We start from the raw sequence: 23,372 nt of genomic DNA, 5'->3' as shown, positions 1-23,372 counted from the left end.
AAAAGAGAATCGTGAGGTAGATGCAACTACATAAATAAACACTATTTTCTGTAGCATTTTGGCTTAACTTACCAAAATGCCTGGATGAGAGACAAGACATCTGCCTTCCAAACTCTACAGAGCACTTCCTTACTTCTTGAATGAGCTCAGAATGTTCTACTTGATAATTCCCAATTCAAGCAGTTCACATACTTCTTTTGAGAAATTTAACGTTGGCCACAGAGCACATGCGTGCTGCCCAGCACCGAAGGAAGTTTACCATTCCCAGGAGCTAATAAAGCACTCTGTGAGTAGAGATAGAGGTCAGTGAAGCACTGTGTTCTTTCTCTGGTGCCTCGTAGGGATGGTGAGCATCATGTCCTACAGAAATGCTGACTCTTCTTACAGCATGTGGAAGGGTGGCAGTGCTAGCACTTGGTGAGTATAAAGGTTTTGATTTGCATTTTCATAAAATGGTTGCCTAACTAACTAAAGAATAACGGTCTTAATGGAAAGTCCATTCATCCAGTTGCTCAGGCTAAAAGTCTAGTAATTTTTCATTGCCCTCTTTCTCTTACAAGCCACATCCGATCCAGCAAATACTTTTGGCTGTACCTTCAAAACATATCCTGAAGTTGGCTGCTTCTCACCAACCCCATCACACCATCCTGGTCCAAGCCACTCTTGTTTGTTTGTTTGTTTGTTTGTTTGTTTGTTTCTTTCTTTCTTTCTTTCTTTCTTCCTTTCTTTCTTTTTCTAACTTTATTTAAATCCAAGTTAGTTAACATATAGTGTAATAATGGTTTCAGGAGTAGAATTTAGTGATTCATCACTTATGTACGACCCCCAGTGCTCATCCCAACAAGTGCCCTCCTTAATGCCCATCCCCTCACCCACCTCCCCTCCAACAACCCTCAGTTTGTTCTCTGTATTCAAGTGTCTCTCATGGTTTGCCTCCCTCTCTGTTTTTATCTGAATTTTCCTTCCCTTCCCCTATGTTCATCTGTTGTGTTTCTTAAATTCCACATATGAGTGAAATCATACAATATTTACTCTTCTCTGACTGACTTAATTTGCTTAGCATGATACACTCTAGTTCCATCCATGTTGTTGCAAATGGCAAGATTTCATTCTTTTTGATGACCAAGTAATATATCATTTCTTACCTGGGTTATTGCACTAACCTCCCCTTGTCTTTTGTCTTCAGCCCTTGCCCTTCTTTGTCTATGCTGAACACAGCTGCTGGAGTGACCCTGTTAAAACATAAGTTAGGTCACGTCACTCGAAACGGTTCAGGAGCTTCCCAACTTACCCTGGGTAAAAACCAGACTTCTTACTGTGAACGACCCTACCTGGTCTGGCCTCGCCTCACCTCTCCAACTGCATCCCTCACTTCTCTCTTTTATTCCACGCAAGCCCTACTGGCCTCTTCGATGTTCCTTGAACCTAGCGGGATGCTTCCACTTTAGGGCCTTTGCACTGACTGTTCCCTCTGTCCGAGATGCTCCTCCCCAGGCATCAGTGCCTAGTTCCCTTACCTCCCTCAGGTCTTTACCAAAAGTCACCTTCTCAGCGAGGCCTCTGCTAATCGTTCTAATCTCATTCTCATCCCAACATTTCATCCCAAGCTTTCCTTTTCTCCTTAAAATTTGTCACTAACATTCTTACTTATCTCACATGTAGTCTATCTTGCCGCTAGAATGTACTCTCCACACGGGCAGTTCCAAGGGTTCCTCGTGCCTGGTACATACCTGACACATAGCAGGTGCTCACGAAGTGCTTATTCAGTGAAGCATGATAACCTCCTTATTTCTGATGATTTGAAGGAAAGACCATTGGAATTAATTGAAAGGCTACAAGGCAATCTGCTTTCAAAAAATGCTATCATGTGCTGACGAAATATTTAATGAAAACATGGTGTTCCAGGTGCCTTGTAGATTCAACTGTGTGAAACACTTTTAAGGATCTGACAATCTACGGGGCGCCTGGGTGGCTCAGTCTGTCGAGTGTCCAACTTTTGCTCAGGTCATGATCTCACGGTTCATGGGTTCTGTGCTGACAGCTTGGAGCCTGGAGCCTGCTTCCAATTCTGTGTCTCCTTCCCTCTCTGCCCCTCCCCTGCTCACACTCTGTCCTCTCTCTCTCAAAAATAAATAAACATTAAAAAATTAAAAAAAAAGAACTTTACAATCTGGAATAACTGACTTTTATATTATGCCCTTTTAACTACTGACAGTCCCCAGGATTTCATTCTTGACCCTCTTATTTTCTGTAGTTTCTCATTGTGCAATCTCATCCTAACCCATGATTTCCATAATTTCTACACAGGTGATTCCCTAATTAATGTCTCAAGGCCTAACTTTTTTCCTAAGCTCCAGATCCATATTTCTAGGGATCTGGGAATCAAAGCCCTTCAAACATAATCCATGCCAAATTCATTCTTTTGTTTTTGTTTCCTTAATATGTGGGCAGCAATACTCTATACTAAAGTTTGAATCTTCCCTTTCCTTTTTGTTCTATATCCAATCAGTGATCAAGTCCCATGGATTGTACCTTAGAAGTGGGTCTAACCATGTGTGGGTGGCACATTTTAAAAGACACATAGACCCCTGGAACATGCCGACTGGAGGATACCAACCAGGATGCAAGGGGTTGGTGTTGGTGAGACTGGAAACCAGCACAGCAGCAGCTGGGGACTAAATGCCTAGAGAACAGAAAATCCCCCTTTCCCCCCAGAAGATACAATAACCTCTCAGTAGACACCTCTCAGTAAATACCTCTCAAGAGTTCTAGGCAAGCCTGAGTTCAGCCAGAAACACAGAAATATTTGGGTACTTTCCCAGACCCAACTCTACAAGTTCCTTGAGAGAAACATATACACAGAAGAAAATGGTCAGTACCTGAATACTTTCAAAATATTTTTTTGAGAAATATAAGGAAGATACAAAAAAAGTACGTAGAATAATGCATCATTCCTTGTAGAAAGAAAAATGAAAATAATTTCTTAAGTGAGGGTTAAAGTCAAGTGGGCTGACTTTCAAAAGCACCTGAGGGGCCGAAGAGTGGGCAGCTCTTGGCAGCTCGGAGAGAGAGAACGGGAGCGGGAGGAGGGAGTAGAGGCGTTGTGGGCTTATGAATTAGATACTCTTATGTATTCTTTGAGAGATCTTAGTAAAGACTGAAATTGCTTCAAAAAGCAAAAACAAAGCAAAACAAAAAAACCAAACACCTCAGTAATCATGACAGTTCAAGCTTCCTTGTGAGGTGGTGAGTTCTGCATCAATGGCATGGCTCAAGGAGAAGCGAGGCAAACACTCCCACGAATGTTGGGGAGGAAAATTCAGGCTTTGGACAAGACTTTAGATTAGACCGCTTTACCCATTTTACAATCTAGAGTTTTAGGATTTTGCTCCTCAGTGTCTCAAGTTCATGTGTCCATGCCCTGACTCAAAACTATTTGCTTCACCACTATTGTCTTTAACTTTAGAGTAATTTTGTTTTTAATCATCAGGCACCACTTTTTAGTTTGTGTGCTGGTCAACAATACTGCAATCACCAAAGATGTGCTGTTCACATTTGTTGACTGAATGCTTTTGGAGATCTTCCTAAAATCTTCTCTTCCTCTGTGCAATGGTGACAACTTACTTCAGAACTGTATGATTAAAAATATTATTTTCTTTTAAAGAATAAATATTGCTTTAACTAAAACACACTATAAATTGGGAGCCCATAGGGATTGAACATCTAAATATTCATCATGTGATTTTGTCTTAAAGGTTAACAGCCTTTGCTTTAAGAGTGCTTGGACAATTAAATAAATACATAGAACAGAACCAAAATTCAATTTGTAATACTTTATTGTGGCTGGTGGAGAATTGTCAACTAGAAAATGGATCTTTCAAGGAGAATTCGGGCTATCAACCAATAAAATTACAGGTAAGGAAACCAAGTATACAGATTAGCAACAGTTTAATTTACAAGTTTGAGTTTTGTTCTCATCCTATTTTAGGAGTTTCAAGAAGAGAAAACATACGTAACCCTTTAAGAAAGTCCTGTCACGTACAAGCAAAGAATATGAAAGTTCAGAAAATTCAGTATAGGTCACATGAGTGATGTCTTTGACATCATCTTGTGTAACAGGCATTGGTGGCTCATGGGGTGTAAGTGCTAGAGATCTCAGAACAGGCAAAATGTACTAATATGTCCCCACACCCTTGGTAGAGAACCTGTATGTGAAGTTCAGAGCCCTCTTACAGGTCAAGGCTGCAAGGTGTTGTCATGAAAGGTGAGACTCTATTTACATCCTGTTAGTAAGAGAGATTGGGGTCAGTCTGTTAAACTGCAACAAAGTGTTGTTTAAGGTTAGAATCTACTTATAAACTTGAATTACAAAGCAATTATAGTATCTCTCCAAAATGTCATTACAGTATCTTCTGCTCCTTAGAATGTTTCTTTAAGATTCAACAGCCTTTTTTTAAATTTTATTTTATTTTTTTGCCTGCCCTAACCCAATCCCTCCCTGGCTAACATGGGGCTCATAATGGTACTCTGCTGCACCAATAGCAGATTAGGACTCCCACAAGAAATGGAGGGCAACTGACACCATGCAGGTGCTATTTGAAGAGTAAAATACTACAAAAATGTTTTACTTAAGATGCCCACCTATCCATCCATCCATCCATCTATCCATATTTATTCGACAACCATTCACTGAGCACCTAATACAGGCAAGGGTCTATTTTGAGCACAATCTGGGAGGAGGTGTGGGAAGGATGGCCCGCCACAGAGAAGCTCACACACTGGTAAGGAAAGTAGGCTCTACATACTCACAACACTAATCTACATATAACTGTGTGTGTTCATTTATTCATACGAGAAACGCTTACTGAATGGGAACTAAGGGCTGCATGGTAGAGACACAACAGTGAACTAAACTAATGTGGTCGCTGAGGCCATAAAGCTTATGATCTAGCAGAGAAGTCAGACACGAGCAAGTTATTTCAAGTGTGCGATGCATGTTAAGAAAAGGGAAATACAGTTTCACTGAAAGCAGGGGATCTAATCTGGTGTGGGGGAATTGAAGAAAATGACTTGGCCAGGACCCTGGGAAATACGTAGGAGGGAGGCAGGAAGAATGTTCCATCTGACGCAAACAGTGTGCCTGGCACTTTGAGGTGGAGAGGGAGGGAGGTTCACTCAAATAACTGGGGCTGAGAGAGCTAGGGGGTGAGTGGCGTGAAATAACGCTGGAGAGGTAAATAGAGGGCACTTCGGAAGGTCTTATAAGCATCACATTGGAATGTTACTGCCCTAAGAGGAAATAGCATGGGAGAACAGAGGCTGGATAGTGCTGCAGAGAGGAGGTGGCATTTTCACAGGGTCTTTTTTTTTTAAATAGTTTTTAAATTTTTTCTAATGTTTATTTTTGAGAGAGAGAGAGAGAGAGAGAGAAAGAGAGTGTGAGCAGGGGAGGGGCAGAGAGGGAGACACAGAATCCGAAGCAGGCTCCAGGCTCTGAGCTGTCAGCACAGAGCCCAACGCTGGGCTCAAACCCATGAATCGCAAGATCATGACCTGAGCTCAAGTCGGTCACTCAAACAACCATGCCACCCAGGTGTCCCTCACGGAGTCTTGAAGGAGGGGGAGAGTTTGTGGTGAAGAGGTATGAATCGGAGCTTCAGAGGGGGGAGATGAGGGGGAGAAAGTCACGTGAACATATGCAAGTAAGAAAGACCCAGATCTTGCTGAGAAATGGCAAGCAGTCCTGCAGGACTGATGATGAAGGGAGAGGGCGAGATTAGGCTCAAAACGGAGATTAGACCCAGGTCATTTTACTGTGAGGACGCCATTTCATTCTGTTTTTAAAACATTGCTTACTTGTAGGGTACCTTGCCTGTCGAAGCCCGGGAGAACACCTTATATCTGACAGCCTTTGCTGTGATTGGAATTAGAAAGGCTTTTGATATATGCTCCCTGGTGGTAAGTAAGAGTTTCCTTTCTCCAACACCCATCCTCTGTTTCCTAACCATTTAGTGGGAGGGGCCACCTTGAAAATGAATTTAGTTTCAGGATCAAAGGATTTCAGAATTATGATAGGTATTAGAGACCCTGGGTAAGGTGAATTCAGTTGTCCAGTGTCACAGGCCAGCAAACTGTGGAGCTGACAGCAGAACCAGTAACTTTTGGCTGACATGGGAAAATGGCGGTGTCTCCTCTGCCTCCTGCCTGCATCTCTGGTAATGTTCTGATGCGGATGTGACTGTTACCCTACACCCAAGGCATCTCGTATTGTGGAACCTCTGAGAACACACGATAGCCTGTCTGCTTCTTTGGGCTGTGCCATTTCATTTGCTTGGAAGTTGTGGGGAGAGAGGAGAGGATTCGCCTGCGTGGATCAATGTGAAAGACTCCAAGGGAGCAGGAGCTTCCCTGATCGGGGGAGAGACCATCCCACACTGAGGCCAAACGTGCCTGCTTACAAATCGGAAGCGAATGAGACATGTCCTTCAAACCAGCATAGAGAACAGACATGGAAAATCCCAAAGGGGGTTATAGGGTTTCAGCCACAGAACAAAATAATGTTTGTAGTTTTTTCCAAGAGAATTGTTATTTATACTTAACGAGGCAAAATAGTCAACAAGGACAAGTTCCCAGGGGCCTAGAGGACAAGCTGACACCCACTGGTGCATGAGGGAGGGGCAGTGGAGCTGGGACGGGAGGAGCCAGGAGAGCTGACCACGACATCACTCCGGCTTCCTCCTCACGCACTTAAGTCGGGACCAAGTAATAGAGACGATGTTCCCAGGAATTCTTAGGATCAAAAAGCACTTTGGTAGCTTTTGGTTCTTTTCCTGCTATTTATGGTTTTCTTTAGTAAAACTCTGTTTGAAAATGTGAGTCTGTCCCAGCTCTGCTGAGGGGGAGTGGTGAAAGTCTAGGCCTGGCTTCTCCTTCCCAGGGGCTGCATCTGCTGCGGGAAGCAGAAACTAAAGGCGAAAACGTCTCCAGAGATGCCCTTTGCCAGGGGCAAAAAGCCTAACCCGGTTTGGACGAGCATGTTTCCCCTTCTGAGATTAGGCTCTGCTCCTTCTCCCAGAGGGATCTGTTCCAGTGAGACACCATCCACTTCTATGAGGACAGTCTTCTTTCCACCCTTCGCCTTGCCTGCCCCAGGATGGTGCCCCCCCGGGGGTGGTTCCCATCAGTTGACAGGTTGAGGCTTGACAAACTTAGGTACCCTCTGCTCTTGTTCCAGAAAATCAACACGGCTATCACTAAAGCTGACACCTTTCTGCTTGAAAATACCCTCTCAGCCCAGAGCACCTTTACACTGGCCATTGCTGCTTACGCTCTTTCCCTGGGAGATAAAACCCACCCACAATTTCGTTCAATTGTCTCAGCCCTGAAGAAGAAAGCTTTGGTTAAAGGTATGACTTATTTCACACAATTTTTTCAGCAAGCGTTTAAGCATGTAGAGTGTGCCAATTCTGTGAAGGAGGTTAGGGCAGGCAAAGTTGAGTAAGGCACGGTGTCTGCCCTCGAGAAACCAACCGTCACAATACGATATATTAAGTGCTGTTATTCATTCACGCAGCTTATGTACTGAGTACCTCCTATGTACCAGATACTGTTCCAGGTTCTGGGGATAAAGCAACAGACCAAAATAAAACAAAACAAAGCAAAAAAAAAAAAAAAATCCAGGTCCTTGTGAAACTTACATTCTAGTTATGGAGAGACGGACAAACATGGTAAGTGAAATACTGCATACAGTGAATAGGTTGGGTGATTGATATGAAGCAAAATAAAGCAGGGAAAGGAGACAAGGAGAAGGGGTAGGTTGTAATTTTAGATACAGTGGTCAGGCTTGAGCCTCACTGAGCAGGTGGTACTTGAGTAGAGACCTGAAGGAGGTGAGGAAGCAAGCTGGTGGATATCTTGAGGAATGTTCCTGATGGAGAAGCCGCATGTGCAAATGCCTGAGGCAGGAGGGTGCCTGGAGCTCCATGAATGACAAGGAAGGTCATATACAGCCTTGGAGGTCATCACAGGAGCTCTGCAAGACCCCTGTATACAGTTGTGCAATGTAGACAGCCCCCACCCAAGCCAGTGAACTGAGGCTGAAATCCAGCCCGGGCACCCCCCTAGCCATGCATCCTAGTTTGGGTCTGCTTCTGCCCAGAGCAAAGGGTGCCTGTGTCTCATTCACATCAAGGTACTGGGTGGGTGGAGGGGAGGGGGGCAGTGGAAGCACTAAACCTTTAACTTCTGCTTTGAGTGAAAAGGGAAGGCATTGGAGGATTTTTTATCAGAGGTGTACTGATTACCAGTTTATTGCACTTTCCACTCTGGCTTATATTGTACTGAGTTGGCTATATACGTATTTCATTTTGAAACATAAAGATACCACTTCCTATAGGTCAAGAGTAAAGAAATGGAAAGAGGGTAGCAGTGATCATTGGCCAGTGTGCCCGTACCAGCATGGATATGGTTGGGTACTTCTGAGCCCTCTTCTGGCTGAGGTTTTCTGAAAGCTTAATAAATCTAGCACAAGGTGTGTCACTGTTTACAAGATTTTATTTATGTCATCGTTTAAAAATGACTGAATCATAAAATACACCTCGAAACCACTTGTGCAGTGCTTTTAAAATAACACAAAAGAAATGTCTTGGGTCTTGTAAGATGGGGATCATAAAATCATAGAATTGAAGAGCTAGAAGAGATCTTAATAATTCAAATAATGTTTGAGCTGCAAATATCTTTAAAAACCAAATCTTTTATTCTGAATACAGCAAATCTGAGTCTCTGAGAGGGAGGGGAAGCATTACCCAAAGTCATGTAAATAATGTAATTATGAATTGTAAACAGATACATCAAAATTTTGACTAATCTTCAAAAATAATTTCCAAATATGCCTCACTGTTTTTTAAAATATAATTTGCACAAAAAAAGGACTTAAAGTGACAGTTTAAATTACTACAGCAATAACAAATATAATTTAGAACCTAATTTATGAAAAGTGCTACATATATGAAATTATCTTTAGTGCTTTAAACTTGAGGAGATTAAAAAAGAATGAACTAAGATTTTGGGTGTGATCTCAATTTCTAGGTTGTAGATTTTTTTTCTGTCAGGGAGAAAAGTTCTCCAATTTATCTCACCGTGTCAATAATCACAATAAAGCTTTCTATGTGTATGGTGCTCTCTGGTTGATAAAAAGTTACATCTGGAATCTCATCTGAGTTTCACTACAAGGAAATAAGTACTACGTACACTTTAGGTATTAGAAAATGAGTCCCACAGAACAAAACAGAATTCTTCCAAAATGACATGGTCATTTCCTAGTAGAGCAGAGATTAGAACCTGGGTGTACTGGTTACCAGTTGGTTACACTTCTCCCTTTACAGTACTGCTTCTCCCCAGTACATGCGGGCTTTGCAGGATGACCTTTTTGAGTAAAGACAAAGAGCACTGTATTAAGAGATCTTATTATGTACTGGTCACCTTGAAGAAGTTCTTCTTACAAAAGAGTAAGAAACTTCTAGAAATCAGAAGGCCACTACCAGTAAAAATGTCTAGAAACCTGCTAGAAGTATATCAAATTCACATGTATTTTTTAAATTTATTTATTTATTTTGAGAGAGGGAGAGAGAGCAAGAGAGCACAAGCATGAGCAGGGGAGGGGCAGAGAGAGAGGGAGAGAAAGAATCCCAAGCAGGCTCCGCACTGTCAGCACAGAGCCCGACATGGGGCTCAGTCTCACAAACTGTGAGATCATGACCTGAGCTAAAATCAAGAGTCAGACACTTAACTAACTGAGCCACCCAGGCGCCCCTCAAATTCACATTTTTAATCACATTAATGAATGTGATTTGCTGATGTTCAGGCGATCCAGTCATTTATCGCTTCTGGAAAGACGATCTTCAACAGGAAAGCACATCCACACCTAACCCCAGTACAGCACACGTGGTAGAAACCACTGCCTACGCTTTACTCACCAGTCTGAGCTTGAAAGACATAAATTACGTTAACCCAATCATCAGATGGCTATCTGAAGAGCAGAGGTACGGAGGCGGCTTTTATTCAACCCAGGTAACATTTCTCTGTCTGGTTTTACCCTCCTGAAGCCATTTGCCCTCCTCCTGCATGACATGTGCCACATTCATTCTGTCGCCCATGCTTTCGTCCTCCCGCCAAGATCTGAATAAATGACTAGAGTCAAAAGACCCTTGGAGATTATCTGCAGTGACACCCTTCTCCTACAGCGGAGGAAGTCAGCCCCAAGAGGTTCGTTCATGGAGTTAGTGGCACAGCCAAAATCAAAACTCACATCTCCTGACTCTAAATCCAGTACTTCCTCTATGATTCTTAATGATCACGAAGGGCTAGTAAGGTTATCAGTGATTCCATCACATCCTATGTAATGAACAGAGGCCACCGTGTGGACCAAAGTACTGAGATTCCCTCCCCCCCAAAATGAGTAAAAAGTGAGAGAAATACTGACTGTTACGGTTTGCCTAGCTACCAGTGTAAACTCATTTATGTATGTATGTTTTGTAGTTATTATGTAGTTGTATAATATGCTCTGGTTTCAAAGATGAGCTCAAACGTTAGCATCTTCTCTGTTCCTTGAATGTTTGGATGATCGTAGAATGTGTTTCTATGTGTTTATAAAATTTAGAGCTAGAGGGGTCCTTTAAGGTTACTTTAGTGATTATGTAATCTGAGGAGGCAAATGAATTTCATCTTGGAGACAAGTGTAGGCTTAGCAGGGAAGAGTGTCCCATTGATTATCATGCCATGTCACAGGCAGACGGGGTAGCCACGTGTTTGACGCCTCTGATCTAGTCAGTCACATTTCCCAATCTTGCACATGAGGAAGAGGAGACCTAGAAAAATAAAGTTCACCCATTCATTCCTTCAACAAATACTTGTTCAGTAGCTACTAAATGTAATGGATGCCAAGAAATCTTACATTACAGTGGTAGAAGCAGAAAATGAAAACGGAATAATAGAGAGGGAGAACGTATTTATGGCCTCACTGTGGAGTTATCTAAGGTGAGACTTAAGGATAAAAAGGAGACAGTCATGCAAGGATTAGGAGGCATTCTGCAAAGAGTGACTGGCCTGAGGTCATGCACCCAGGACACCTGGAGAGCCTGGAACTGAGGCCACACCTCCTTCCTCTCCCTGCCAACAGCAGCATCCCTACTGGGGAGGGAGAGACCTCCACCTAGGAGCCCTTCACCAGTTTCACTCAGTCAGCTGGAGTTTCCCCACTGGTCAGTGCATCCTCACTCTCTCATAAGAAAGCGGATTTGTAAATACAGGGAAGATATAAATGAGCTAAACCTGTTTTTGTGCCTTGCTGATTGCTGACAGGATACGATTAATGCCATCGAGGGCCTGACGGAATATTCACTCCTGATAAAACAACTCCACTTGAACATGGACATCAATGTCTCTTACAAGCATAAAGGTGACCTCCACCGTTATAAGATGACAGAGACGAATTTCCTTGGGAGGCCAATAGAGGTAAATTAAGGACTTTTTATAAAATTTTATAAGTGGGTGGGCCCTTTGAAGTCATGTGTTCCCCTCTTACTTTACAAATGTATCTATTTACTACTTAAAAATACATTGAGTACCTGCTATGTCCCGGGCACTGGGAATTCAAAAGCAAAGTGTATGAAGAAACTGGGTACTCGGGGAGACTGCTGTTTTAACAGACAGTAAAAAAATAAGAGCCTTGGTAGGGACATGGAAGGACAGAGCAGGGCCTCCTGACCCAAGGTGAGAGGTAGGAATTTGTCAAGTGCATCCAGATGCGCAGGTTAAATCTGGGAGAACCAGGATGAGTTAGCAAGGTGAAGAAAAGGGGGAAAACATTCTAGTCAGAGAGAACAGTATGCACAAAGGTGCAGTGGTAGAGTGAGAGGGAAGACACGTGTGGACATCCACCAGTGGTTCCACGTGGGCCTGTCATACACACAAAGTATGGCCAAACTGAGGGATTGGCCTTTGGGTCCCCTGACAGCTTATCCCATGTACCCCTGCTGGATTTTTTTTTTTTTTTATGAAAACCTCAATGGCCTGTGAAAATTTCCCAAAGTAAAGGACACGTTGGAAGAACTAGTTTCTGTGTCGATAAGAGTAGCTGCTAGTAAACGGCTGCTAACATATATTTTTCTAATTACCGCATTTCAGATTCTTTTAGGTCATATTTAAATACACAGATGACTGGAAATAGTTTTTAACTGTCTACATGCTCTACAAATCCATGGTTGGGAGAAGTAAGTAGGCATGAGAAATAAAATTGAACGCGAAAATTAAAAATAATTGGCCCACAGATAAAAAAAAAAGATAGGTATGGATGCGGATATATAGACAGAGATATAGACCTATTCCAACACTTGAAAGTCCAGAGACCTCAAATAAAAATCTGCCTCCAAACTCTTAAAAAACTGGACGATCAGGCAACAGGGTGTTGGCCACAGCAAGCACTCTTCAGCCGGTCCCAGTTTCTGGCAGTCACGTGACGTGTGTGTGTGTGTGTGTGTGTGTGTGTGTGCGCTCTTTGTGTGCCCTTGCTTGGTGCCTGGGCCTCTGCAGGCACGTGTGCTTATGGCCCCCAGGGTTGGCAATGTGTCTCCTTTCTCTGGGAGCGTGTAGACTTCACCAGAGGTTCACATTCCAAGCCAATGGTGTAAGATCTCATGAGGAGCTCTTGACCTGAGCGGCAAGGTAGGCCCACCAGAGATGTAACCGCAGTCAATTCTTCTCTACAGGGCTAATGCTGTAAGGGCCTCTTGCCATTTTTAAATAACTAAAACTCAGCCCATGACGCTGTCTTTGTATAAAACTCAGGCTATGAGTATCTAGTCTGGAATATCTCTATGCCAGCATTTCCTGAAATGCATTACCTAACAAAGGTTTGGTGGTCAAGTTAGTGTGGGACACTCTAGTTTAAATGAAGTTAATCAAGTTTGTTCATAGAGGATTCCTACCCCACCCTTCATATGTATGTGAGGAATTGTGGTGACCCTGGGGAAGAATGGGCAATGGAGGGACATGGGGACGGGGGCAGGGCAACAGTATTCATTTCCCAAACCTATCTGTCACTCAAGTTCATAGAACCCATTCCTCATGCAGCATCTTGATGCACTGGCTTTTCAGTAAATGCTGCTATCTTCCATCAGGGAGAACAAGAGAATTGGCCTTGTTATCTACATTTACTAAAATCTAGAGGAAGGGCTGACAACTCTTCATGCACACCGGATCCCCTTTGCACTAGTGTGCTAAGTGAGGGAAGGGGCAGCCCGCAGCCTTGGAGCGAGCAAGAAACCTACTCTTTGGGCCTCTTGCTCAGGATGGCCTCTCCCACGCCTTCCACACATCAGGGAGCATTTGTACAACAGAGCTTCTCCGGAGGGGAGGCTTTCTTAACCCAGTCCTGACCTTCGCTCTCCTCCTGCAAGGACGGAAGAAGAGTGTCAGCACCTAAGGATCTGGCAGGCTTAAGTGAGGTGCCGGATGGGGCAACGGGGTTTGAATAAAAGACCAGTGGAAGTGGAGGAGATGAGCCTCCTCCTGAGGCACTGAAAGGGATTTATTCCGTTGGCAAAAGGAGATAAAGATCCAGTTCTATCATAACCATATATAAATGAAAACATAACCCAAAGTGGCTTCTGCTGTGTTGGTTTTGCGGGCTTGCTCAGGAGAGCTCAAGACGTGGTATTCATACGGACAAGGGAAAAGGAATTTCCAGCACTTCTAGCGTCTGTGTGCACAGGATCTCCACTGTCTTATCCATTGAATCTCACAGAAGCCCAGAGAGAGGAAGCTGGCAGGTGTCAGGCTACTTTTCATTGTTCTGTCCTCTCTCCCTATTGAAGAAGAAAACAAACACAGTTTCTCATCCACCTTTCCAGGTGCCCCTCAATGATGACCTCGTCGTCAGTACTGGGTATAGCAATGGCGTGGCTACGGTGCACGTAAGTATTTCATTGAGAGCCGATTTCAACCATATGTCTGCTTGTACTAAGTAACATGAAAGAAAGTTAGGGACTTTGCCACAAAGTTACAGAGATCTAGGCTTGGGCAACCAGGACTAAAGTAGGATTCATTTACTCGTTCTTTTTAGCTGTCTCAGTAGCGGTCCTCACAATTTCTTTTTGCAGATGGCTATGTTAATCCTTGTACGTATATAGTCTTTGTATTTGTGGAAATTATATATATATATATATATAATTATACATATATATATAATTTTACGGTTCTGTAGTTGTATGTGCATATGATGCATGTATGTGATTATACACACATACATATCCCTGCTTTCTATGGTTAGTAACATAGTCACATCGCAATTCTCCAGCATCATTGCAGATTGATGAATATATGTAAGGACTTAAGTTTCTATTATTTTAACTGTAGACTGCATGCACATACACAAACAGCTTAGAGAAACGTGTGACTGACTGCCGAATGGCTAAGATGAACTACATATTCTAAGCATCAGTTAACACTCTACTGATGATTTCAGTTACACTCTTATCTTTGGCATGTCCATTCCGTCTAAGACTTTATGAGATTGCATGGTTGGGTTGGTGGGGGAGACAGACTGTGCATTTTCTCTGTCACTTGTAGTTGCTCTCAGTATATCTACTTCTGGCAGCGCCTCTGTCCTTCCCTGCACACCTGTAATTTGTCATTTACTATGGTGGCATGGGGGTTAGGAGAAAACCATACTTCCTGGCCTTGAAGTGTTTTGCATGAAACTAGAGTATACAGGTTCCAGGACAAGAGGCTTAGGAACTTTTCTATACAGTAAAGTACTCAGATTTGACCACATGGGATTTGGCAAGATTCTGCCTGGCTAGATGTCATTTTTTTTTTTTTTTTTTTTTTTTTTTTGCCTACTTGGGCTTCTCAGGTATGTTTCAAATTATAGAGTTCGCTGAAAGTCCAGCTGTTGGGAAATGAGTCTTTGCTACACCCCATTTGTACTGGATTGTGGAGTCAATACTTTGGGCATTTCACCTGCAGCAACAGTACAGCCATGATGCCTTCCCCACTGTCCTGTTTTTTGTTTTTTATTCTTAAGTTAGTTAACATACAGTGTAGTCTTGGCTTCAGGAGTAGAACCCAGTGATCCATCACTTACATACAACACAAGTGTCCTCCTTAATGCCCATCACCCGTTTAGCCCATCCCCATCAACCCTCAGTTTGTTCTCTGTATTTAAGAGTCTCTCTTATGGTTTGCCTCCGTCTCTGTTTTTATCTTATTTTTCCTTCCCTTCCCCCATGGTCATCTGTTAAGTTTCTCAAATTCCACATATGAGTGAAGTTATGCGATATATGTCTTTCTCTGACTTATTTCACTTAGCATAATATCCTCCAGTTCCATCTATGTTGTTGCAAATGGCAAGATTTCATTCTTTTTCATCACCAAGTAGTATTCCATTATATATATTTGTGTGTGTGTGTGTGTGTGTGTGTGTGTATATATATATATATATATATATATATATACACATACCACATCTTCTTTATCAGTTGATAGACATTTGGGCCCTTTCCGTACTTTGGCTATTGTTGATAGTGCTTCTATAAACATTGGGGTGCATATGCCCCTTGAATCAGCACTCCTGTATCCTTTGGATCAATTCCTAGTAGTGCAATTGCTGGGGCATAGGGTAGTTCTCTTTTTAATTTTTGGAGGAACCTCTACACTGTTTTCCAGAGTGGCTGCCCTGTCCTGTTTTAAATAGACTATTGTTCACACGTCCCAACGTAGGTAACAACTGTGGTTCAGAAAACCAGTACTTCTGAGGAAATCTGCAGCTTTCATTTGAAAATTGAAGCCCAAGACATAGAAGGTAAAACAGAACGATACACGCTGTAATTGTGTGCCTTTTTTTTTTCTACCTGTGGCCTTCACATCCCTCTCCTGGTGGGTTGGTTCTCTCCTCCACTCCAAAAGCAAGCCCCCTTGCACCCTGAAGTACCCCTCTAACCTTGGCTCTGGGGTCAGGATACATGCTCTCCTCTGCCCTGATAGCTTCCATTTGTGGCTCAAAGGCCTGTTCCTACAGGAAACTTTCCGGCCACCAGTGAATCCAAGCATCGGCCCTTTCTCCCTCCAACCTTCTGCAAACACGTTACCTTCAATAACTCCTTCCTTAAATCATAACTTCTTTGAGAGCAGGGAACTGTCACAGCTATTGGTATTGTCAGCAGCCATGAATTGCCATTAAAATCACCAGCAGCGCCAGCTTCCAAGTCAAAAATCATGTTTAAATGTGTTCAGGGACCTTTTCGTTAATTATTCTGTTGCGACAGGGCACAAAACAGCTAAGAATGGTTTACTCTCATTTTTTGTTTGCTTGTTTTTTTATGCGCAGCTTCCAGCTACAGACGCTACAGCGACTCAGATTACAAACGCATAGTAGCATGTGCCAGGTAAGCCTGTTTCCACAGAGGGGAGCACAGACTCAGGGCCTCACTTGTGCCGTGGTATTATCTCTTTACATCTTTTGGAGTTTTAAGATGGCCAGAAGATGCAAAATTGTGTGCTTGTTAAAATGCAGAACATAATGGGTATTCTTTTAAAAAAATTTTTTTTCAACATTTATTTATTTTTGAGACAGAGAGAGACAGAGCATGAATGGGGGAGGGTCAGAGAGAGGGAGACACAGAATCTGAAACAGGCTCCAGGCTCTGAGCTGTCAGCATAGAGCCCGACGCGGGGCTCGAACTCACGGACCACGAGATCATGACCCGAGCCGAAGTTGGCCGCTTAACCGACTGAGCCACCCAGGTGCCCCCATAATGGGTATTCTTAGCTACTTTGTAGAACAGCTTCATTTTTGCTCATAGTTTTCCCTCCCACATTTGGCCTTCTTCTAATTCAAACACTATAATATCTATTTTTTCTGTCTTCCAGAAAGGTAGAGAGGAGACAGAAGGATGAGGAAAAGAAAAAGCAAAAGATTTTCTTATAAGCAGCTTCTACTCTCTTACTTAGATCCCATTCCCCCAGAAAATTCCCTAGCCATTATCAGCCAGTGGTTCTCAACTCAGGCTGCACATGGAAGTCAGCTGGAGAGCTTTTAGAACTATCCAAAACTCTAGCCTCACCCCCAGAGGTTATCCTGATGGCAGCCAGTGTCGAGAGCCACCAGCCCTCCGCAGGCTAACTCAAGAGCCCTGAACTGGCCACTGTATCAGTTTCCTGTTGCTCCTTGGTAACAATTTACCAGAAACTTAATGGTTACAAAGCCCAGATTTATTCTCTTACAATTCTAGAGGTCAGAAGTCCTGCCTGAAATCAATGGGCTGCCTTCCTCCTAGAGGCTCTAGGGGAGAATCCACTTCCTTGCCTCTTCCAGATGCTGGAGGCCACCATCTCCCCTGCTTCTTTCCCTTATAAAGACCCTAGTGATTACACTGGGCACCCCCCCCCCCCAGATAATCCAGAATAATCTCTTGATTGCAAGACCCTTAAATTAATCACATCTGCAAGTCCCTTTTGCTGCATAAGGTAACGTATTCCCAGGTTCAGGGAATTAGGACGTGGACGTCTTCAGGGGCCATTATTCTATGTGTACGTATCTTAGTGCTCACATAGAGTGAATCAGTCAGTGGCAAAGCCATGTTCGAGCGCAGGCTTCTGCCTTCTTCCTTTCATTACCCCTCAGCACTTCCTGTTGGGCTCTGTTTCCTTATTCTTCATATTCTCAATAGCTGATTTCTGTGGTTGGTACTCTGCTGATTTTACTGATCATCACATGTGATGTCAAAGCACTCAGTATGGATAACTCAGAAATTCCATCGCGTTGTGTCATAGATTTGAGATGAAAAGGATTTTAGGGATGATATTGTAATCCCTTATTTTAGAAATAAAGACGGGCGCCTGGGTGGCTCTGTCCGTTAAGCCTCTGAGTCTTGGTTTCGACTCAGGTCATGATCTCACAGTTTGTGAGTTTGAGCCCTGCATCAGGCTCTGCACTGACAGTGCTGGGCCTGCTTGGGATTCTCTCTCTCTCTCTCTCTCTGTCTCTCTCTCTCTCTTTCTCTCTCTCTCTCCCTCTCTCTCTGCCCCTCCCCTGCTCATGCTCTCTCTCTTTCTCTCCAAATAAATAAATTAACTTAAAAAAAAGTTTAGAAATAAAGAGACAGAGACACAAAGAGGTGAGGTAGCCTGCCAAGTTGTCACAGAGTTGGTGGCAAAGCCAGGGCCTCAAGCCGCAGACCCTGACACCCAGTCCAGGATCTGAGCCACCTCCTCCAATCAGTATAACCTGAGCCCACTGACCTCAAGGAACAGCACACTGCTTCCCACTGCCTCCTTCCCAGCCATTGCCAATGCTTGCCCAATCTGTCTCTCTTCAGGATTCCCTCACTGGCCAGTCTGCTCACGATATCTCCTTCCATCCCTGTCCAGTCTCTGCCCTCTGTTCCCTCTCAGACATCCTTCCTCATTCCCTCATGTCTTTCTGTGAAGAAGGTTCCCCTTTCCCTTCCTCCTAACTGCCATTTCTTCTGGGGGAGTTGTCTTTATATTCACAATACTTGTCACAGGGAGAGGTGAGCAAACTTGTTCAGGGCAAAGCCAGAGTCACGGCGTGGGACCCTATAGTGGGCGCAAAGGAGGGCTCTCTGATAGTGGAGGAGGCCACCTGGGGGGTAGCCTCTGCTGCAAAGTCCTCATGTGACCTGTAGCAAACCAGCTCACTTCTCTGGGCCTCTTCTGTAGGGCAAGGATACCGAACTATCTCATCCCCAGGTGTTTTCCAATTCTTATGTTCCACAGCTGTGCAATACCTACAAAGGCTCTTATCAAACCCTCATTCATGAGAGGGGCACCTGCGTGGCTCAGTCCGTTAAGCTTCCGACTCTTGATTTCAGCTCAGGTGGTGATCTCACAGTTTGTGGGTTCAAGCCCCACATCAGGCTCTGCACTGATACCGTGGAGCCTGCTTGGGACTCTCTCTCTCCCTCTCTCTCTCTGTCCCTCTCCCCTGCTCATGCTTTCTCTCTCACTTTCAAAAATTTAAACTTAAAAAAAAAAACCAAACTCATTCATTTGAATTCATTGACAGGAAGCCTAATTCCAGATTGCTAACATACAAAAGAAGGCAAATGGAGATGTAATATTGAATTTTCTATTTTTTGACTTTTACAAATTCGGAACAGAATGTTCAAAAAAGCCAGGTGGAATATGCTTTGGCTCTGTAAAGCTGAAGTGAGGTTGGATAAAGTCCAGAAGTGACTGTGTAGTACTTATTTCTGTGAAAAATTCTCTGCCATCCAATATTCTCTCTCCTGATTAAAAACAAAAAACAAAACAAAACAAAAACAAAACAAAAAAAAAACCACACCAGCATACAGTTTCTGTATTCAGGGGGTCTCTTTCCTGTATTTAGCTTCTTATAACCTCTCTGTTGTATCCATAAGAGAAGAAAAAAAGGATTTCTCTTCTCTCCTCTCTGAACAAAATGCCTTTGGGGGAGATTGCTGTCTTTGGCAGCAGGCAAGGGGCTTCTTGAAAGGAAGGTTTCTGTTCCATGGTTGAAACAGTCACCATGGCAACCAGTCATCAAGGCTCCAGCAACTTTTCATAGACATTCTCCATTCAGGAGGCCCTTTTCCATTCTGTTGACAGAGGATTTGCATCTGTGAGCAAGGGGTCTCTGCTTCTGGTGATACTCACCCGCCCAGTTACGGGGAGATGTCCAGATATCACTTTACAGTTCCACGTTGTCTTACAGTCTGTTGTTAATTGTTAATTTGGTGAAGAATGGGGTTAAATTTCTGTAACCAGAGATTTTATAATGTCTTTTACGGTAACTATTACATGCAAGACATCTAAGGGGGTCTGCCCTGATTAGGTGCAATTGGGGGAAAGAGATCCCTTGCCACCTCTATCTCAAATAAAACCTCCCATTTAATTAAAACTCAGTCCTTCAGGTGAGATCAATTTATCTGCCCCCCTACGACACTGTCTCCCCCGTTTCTTCCTTTAATCCTGATTGATCTTTAAGCTCCACTCTCAAAAGTCTGGCTACCTGTCAAGCATCTTGAGGTGAAGCTGGGACCTGAAACTCAACCTTTGCAGAACCACACTCTGCCCCTGTCCCTGGGCCCCAGTCCCGGACCTGCCAACTTGCCCCCTTTTAAATCTTCTAATTCTGCTTAATGGTAGCATCAACCTCTGCCACTCAAAACGAAGCCTTGGAATTATAAATATAAAACTAACACACAAGTTCATTCTTCTTCACAGTTTATTTTACAAATAAGAAAATGAGCTCTAGAAAGGGAGAACAATTTGTGGAAATGTCTCAGCAGAACTGGGTGAATCCCAAGTTTCCTGATTCCCCAGTTCAGTGTTTTTTTTCTCTCTCTTATCAGAAAAACAAAAAAAACTTAAACACTAAATCTCCCATTTTACCCCCTTTGCCTTTTTCCTTAGCTTCCTCCCAAACACAATTCCTAGCAAAGGATAGTCCTCAAACACTTTTTTAAAATAAATTATCTATTGGGGCACCTGAGTGGCTCAGTTGGTTAAGCACCTGACTTCAGCTCAGGTCATGATCTCGTGGTTTATGGGTTCGAGCCACGCATCAGGCTCTATGCTGACAGCTCAGAGCCTGGAGCCTGCTTCAGATTCTGTGTCTCCCTCTCTCTGCCCCTCCCATGCTTGTGCGCGCTCTCTCTCTCTCTCTCTCTTAAAAATGAATACACATTAAAAATTTTTTTAAAGAATAAATTATCTATTGTGGAAAATTTAGAAAACACAGAAAAGCATGGGTAAGAAAAAGAGATCATCACTTATAATCTCACCATCCAGAGAAAGTAGCTGCTAACATTTTAGGTATTTCCTTCCAGTCTTTTCCTAAACATGTTTATTGAGTCTTTTTCCAATATAGAACTAATTTTCTTTTTCAAATGTGCTCTGTTAGAAAAAAAGAACTAGAATAGAAATCAAGAGGTTTATGCAGCTGTGGGGTGAACTAGTCATGTGACCTTGAACAAGTACCTTACTCTCATCCTCAGTTTCCTCAACTAGTTAATTAAAGAGCTTGGACTGAATGACTTCTATGATGTTTTCCAGCTCCAGAATGGTGGTCCATTTAAAGTATTTGCCAAGTGAGCAAGAGTTAGAATAGATGACTCAAAAGTCTCTTGCAACTCTAAAATTTAGAGATTGCAATGCATGTATTGTAGAGAGGCAAGGAAGTGGAGGCCCAAATTAAAAATTAAAGCCTACTAAGAAATAAGACCTTTTCTTGAAGAATCTTGTCCACGTATCTATTGCATTTCCTAATCTCTAATTTGTTTTAGCTACAAGCCCAGCAAAGAAGAATCATCATCGGGATCTTCCCATGCAGTGATGGATATCTCTTTGCCTACTGGAATCGGTGCAAACCAGGAAGACTTAAAAGCTGTAAATGGTGTCTTTTACATATGGTTATGGATGTTTGGTTTTCTTTACTGCATTATTTTACAGATAAAGCTATTTTCTTTCCTTTTAATATATCACTTTCATGGAACCACCTAGAATATTCTTTCCAAACCCACAATCTACCTAAGCTTTGATTTTCCGAAGTAAAGTGGGGACATATGTGTGCATGGTCTGAACAAAATGTGAGTGCATATGATAACATGTCCAGACTTCTTCAAGAAGAGGAGCTGCTTTTCAGCTTTTTTGAATAGTGGATTACATCCCCATGTCTAACATCCCAATATTGGATGAAAGCATTTAAACAAAAAGATCAACTTTGAGAAAAAAATGTTTTTGAAGATCATGAAATTAAATTCAAGCCTTCACTTTCCTCTCTTAGCTTGTGGAAAGGGTAGACCAACTCTTAGCTGATTACCAAATCAAAGATGGACATATTATTCTGCAACTGAATTCGGTAAGTTCCGCCTCCCACCGTTCTCCGTTTCCAATCACTATCCAAAATCTACAGGCTAAAAATGCTGAGTCTCTTCTCTCCCATTAATTTCCTCAAACCTTGAATTTGTTGGACAGATTCCTTCTGATGAGTTCCTTTGTGTTCGGTTCCGGATATTTGAGCTGTTTCAAGTTGGGTTTCTGAATCCTGCTACTTTCACGGTGTATGAATACCACAGACCAGGTAATCAGCTTGACTTGAAGATTTCTGCAGAGGATGACTTTGCCTTCGTTACACTACTCACCGCATCTCTCGTTTTTGGAGAAGCCCATTTCCCCCGCCCCCCTATTTCTTTCATCCTCCAAGAATCACCTTGTCCACTGATAGTCTCATCACATTTTGCCAAGGGCTCCGTTGTAGCAGTTGTCACATTGCTTTGTTGTTATCTGTTTGCATGTCTTTCTCACCAAACCCAGATGGAAGGCTTTCGTCCTTGTGCCCCCAGCATCTAACCCAGTGTTCAGTATATAACACGTATTGATAAATGTTGAGTGAATGACCCCCACTTTTGATCACTCAGCCTCTAATACTAAGTGATTGGAGAGCTCTTTGGGTCACAGGGCAGACAAGTCCACATTAAGCAGTTCTACTTATTCCAAAAAAAAAAAAAAAAATTCTTAAAATGAACCAAACTCTCATATCCATTCATTCTAGTTGTGTCTTCTGGAATCACATGGAACACACTCAGCCCCACTTCCCCTGTTCTTCTCCAGCCCAAACAATTACAGCTCTTTCGATTGACTCTCGTGTAACACAATTTATTTCCTCTCATTTATGGAAGCACCAAATATTTTAATTCTAAGAAATAAATATGGAACAGTAAGTTTCAAGCATAGAAAGGCAAGTCTTTGAGGGAGGGTGGAAGGGGCCCATGCCAGGAGAGGCAATTCACAATTTAACCTCCCTGCACCTAAGTTACAAAATCGAAAGGTTTGGGATACGTGATCTCCAAGTTCCCATGGGAGACTCACTGATCCATGAATGTATTGAGAGTTAATCAAGCCACTTCTCCTAACTATGTTTTCATTGCCACAGATAAGCAGTGCACCATGTTCTATAACCCATTCGATGCCAGACTGCAGAAAGTCTGTGAAGGAGTAACATGCAAATGCATAGAAGGTAAACTTCATTTAACATGTTTAGGCTGCATGCTTGTTTAAAGCAACCACTCATAATCCAGGGCTAATCTGGGGGAAGCTATTTGACAAACTCATTTCTCAGAAGTAGACATATAATCTCAGCTGATTGAAAGCTGATTCCTTTAATATGATAAAACTACTCAACAACTCGTGAACATCCTGATAGCTTCTACTATACAGAGCGGGAGAAACACCCTCTAGACAATTGTTGGATATCAGAGGGATAGCATGATGTGAAATTTTTACTTTTCACATGGTCTTTTTAATGTAATAGGACCACAACCTAAGAGAAC

The 23,372-nt window shown here is 42.8% G+C and overlaps 1 protein-coding gene across 1 annotated transcript in view; it reads left to right on the top strand.

The window, feature by feature from the left end:
* Window positions 1–23,372, top strand: part of C5 (complement C5) — an 85,352-nt gene that overhangs the window by 52,229 nt on the left and 9,751 nt on the right. The window contains exons 25-37 of the mRNA XM_007094347.3: window positions 342–417; window positions 3,756–3,915; window positions 5,863–5,958; window positions 7,235–7,406; window positions 9,863–10,068; window positions 11,359–11,511; window positions 13,908–13,970; window positions 15,778–15,859; window positions 16,385–16,442; window positions 21,327–21,429; window positions 21,827–21,901; window positions 22,018–22,123; window positions 22,976–23,059. Of these exons, the coding sequence (XP_007094409.2) occupies window positions 342–417; window positions 3,756–3,915; window positions 5,863–5,958; window positions 7,235–7,406; window positions 9,863–10,068; window positions 11,359–11,511; window positions 13,908–13,970; window positions 15,778–15,859; window positions 16,385–16,442; window positions 21,327–21,429; window positions 21,827–21,901; window positions 22,018–22,123; window positions 22,976–23,059 (1,434 nt within the window). The remainder of the gene's footprint in view (window positions 1–341; window positions 418–3,755; window positions 3,916–5,862; window positions 5,959–7,234; window positions 7,407–9,862; window positions 10,069–11,358; window positions 11,512–13,907; window positions 13,971–15,777; window positions 15,860–16,384; window positions 16,443–21,326; window positions 21,430–21,826; window positions 21,902–22,017; window positions 22,124–22,975; window positions 23,060–23,372) is intronic.

This window comes from Panthera tigris, chromosome D4 (assembly GCF_018350195.1).
Source record: "Panthera tigris isolate Pti1 chromosome D4, P.tigris_Pti1_mat1.1, whole genome shotgun sequence".
In the NCBI taxonomy this organism is placed as follows: domain Eukaryota; kingdom Metazoa; phylum Chordata; class Mammalia; order Carnivora; family Felidae; genus Panthera; species Panthera tigris.
The sequence above is the reverse complement of the archived record's forward strand: the minus strand, read 5'-3'. Positions and strand labels throughout refer to the sequence as shown.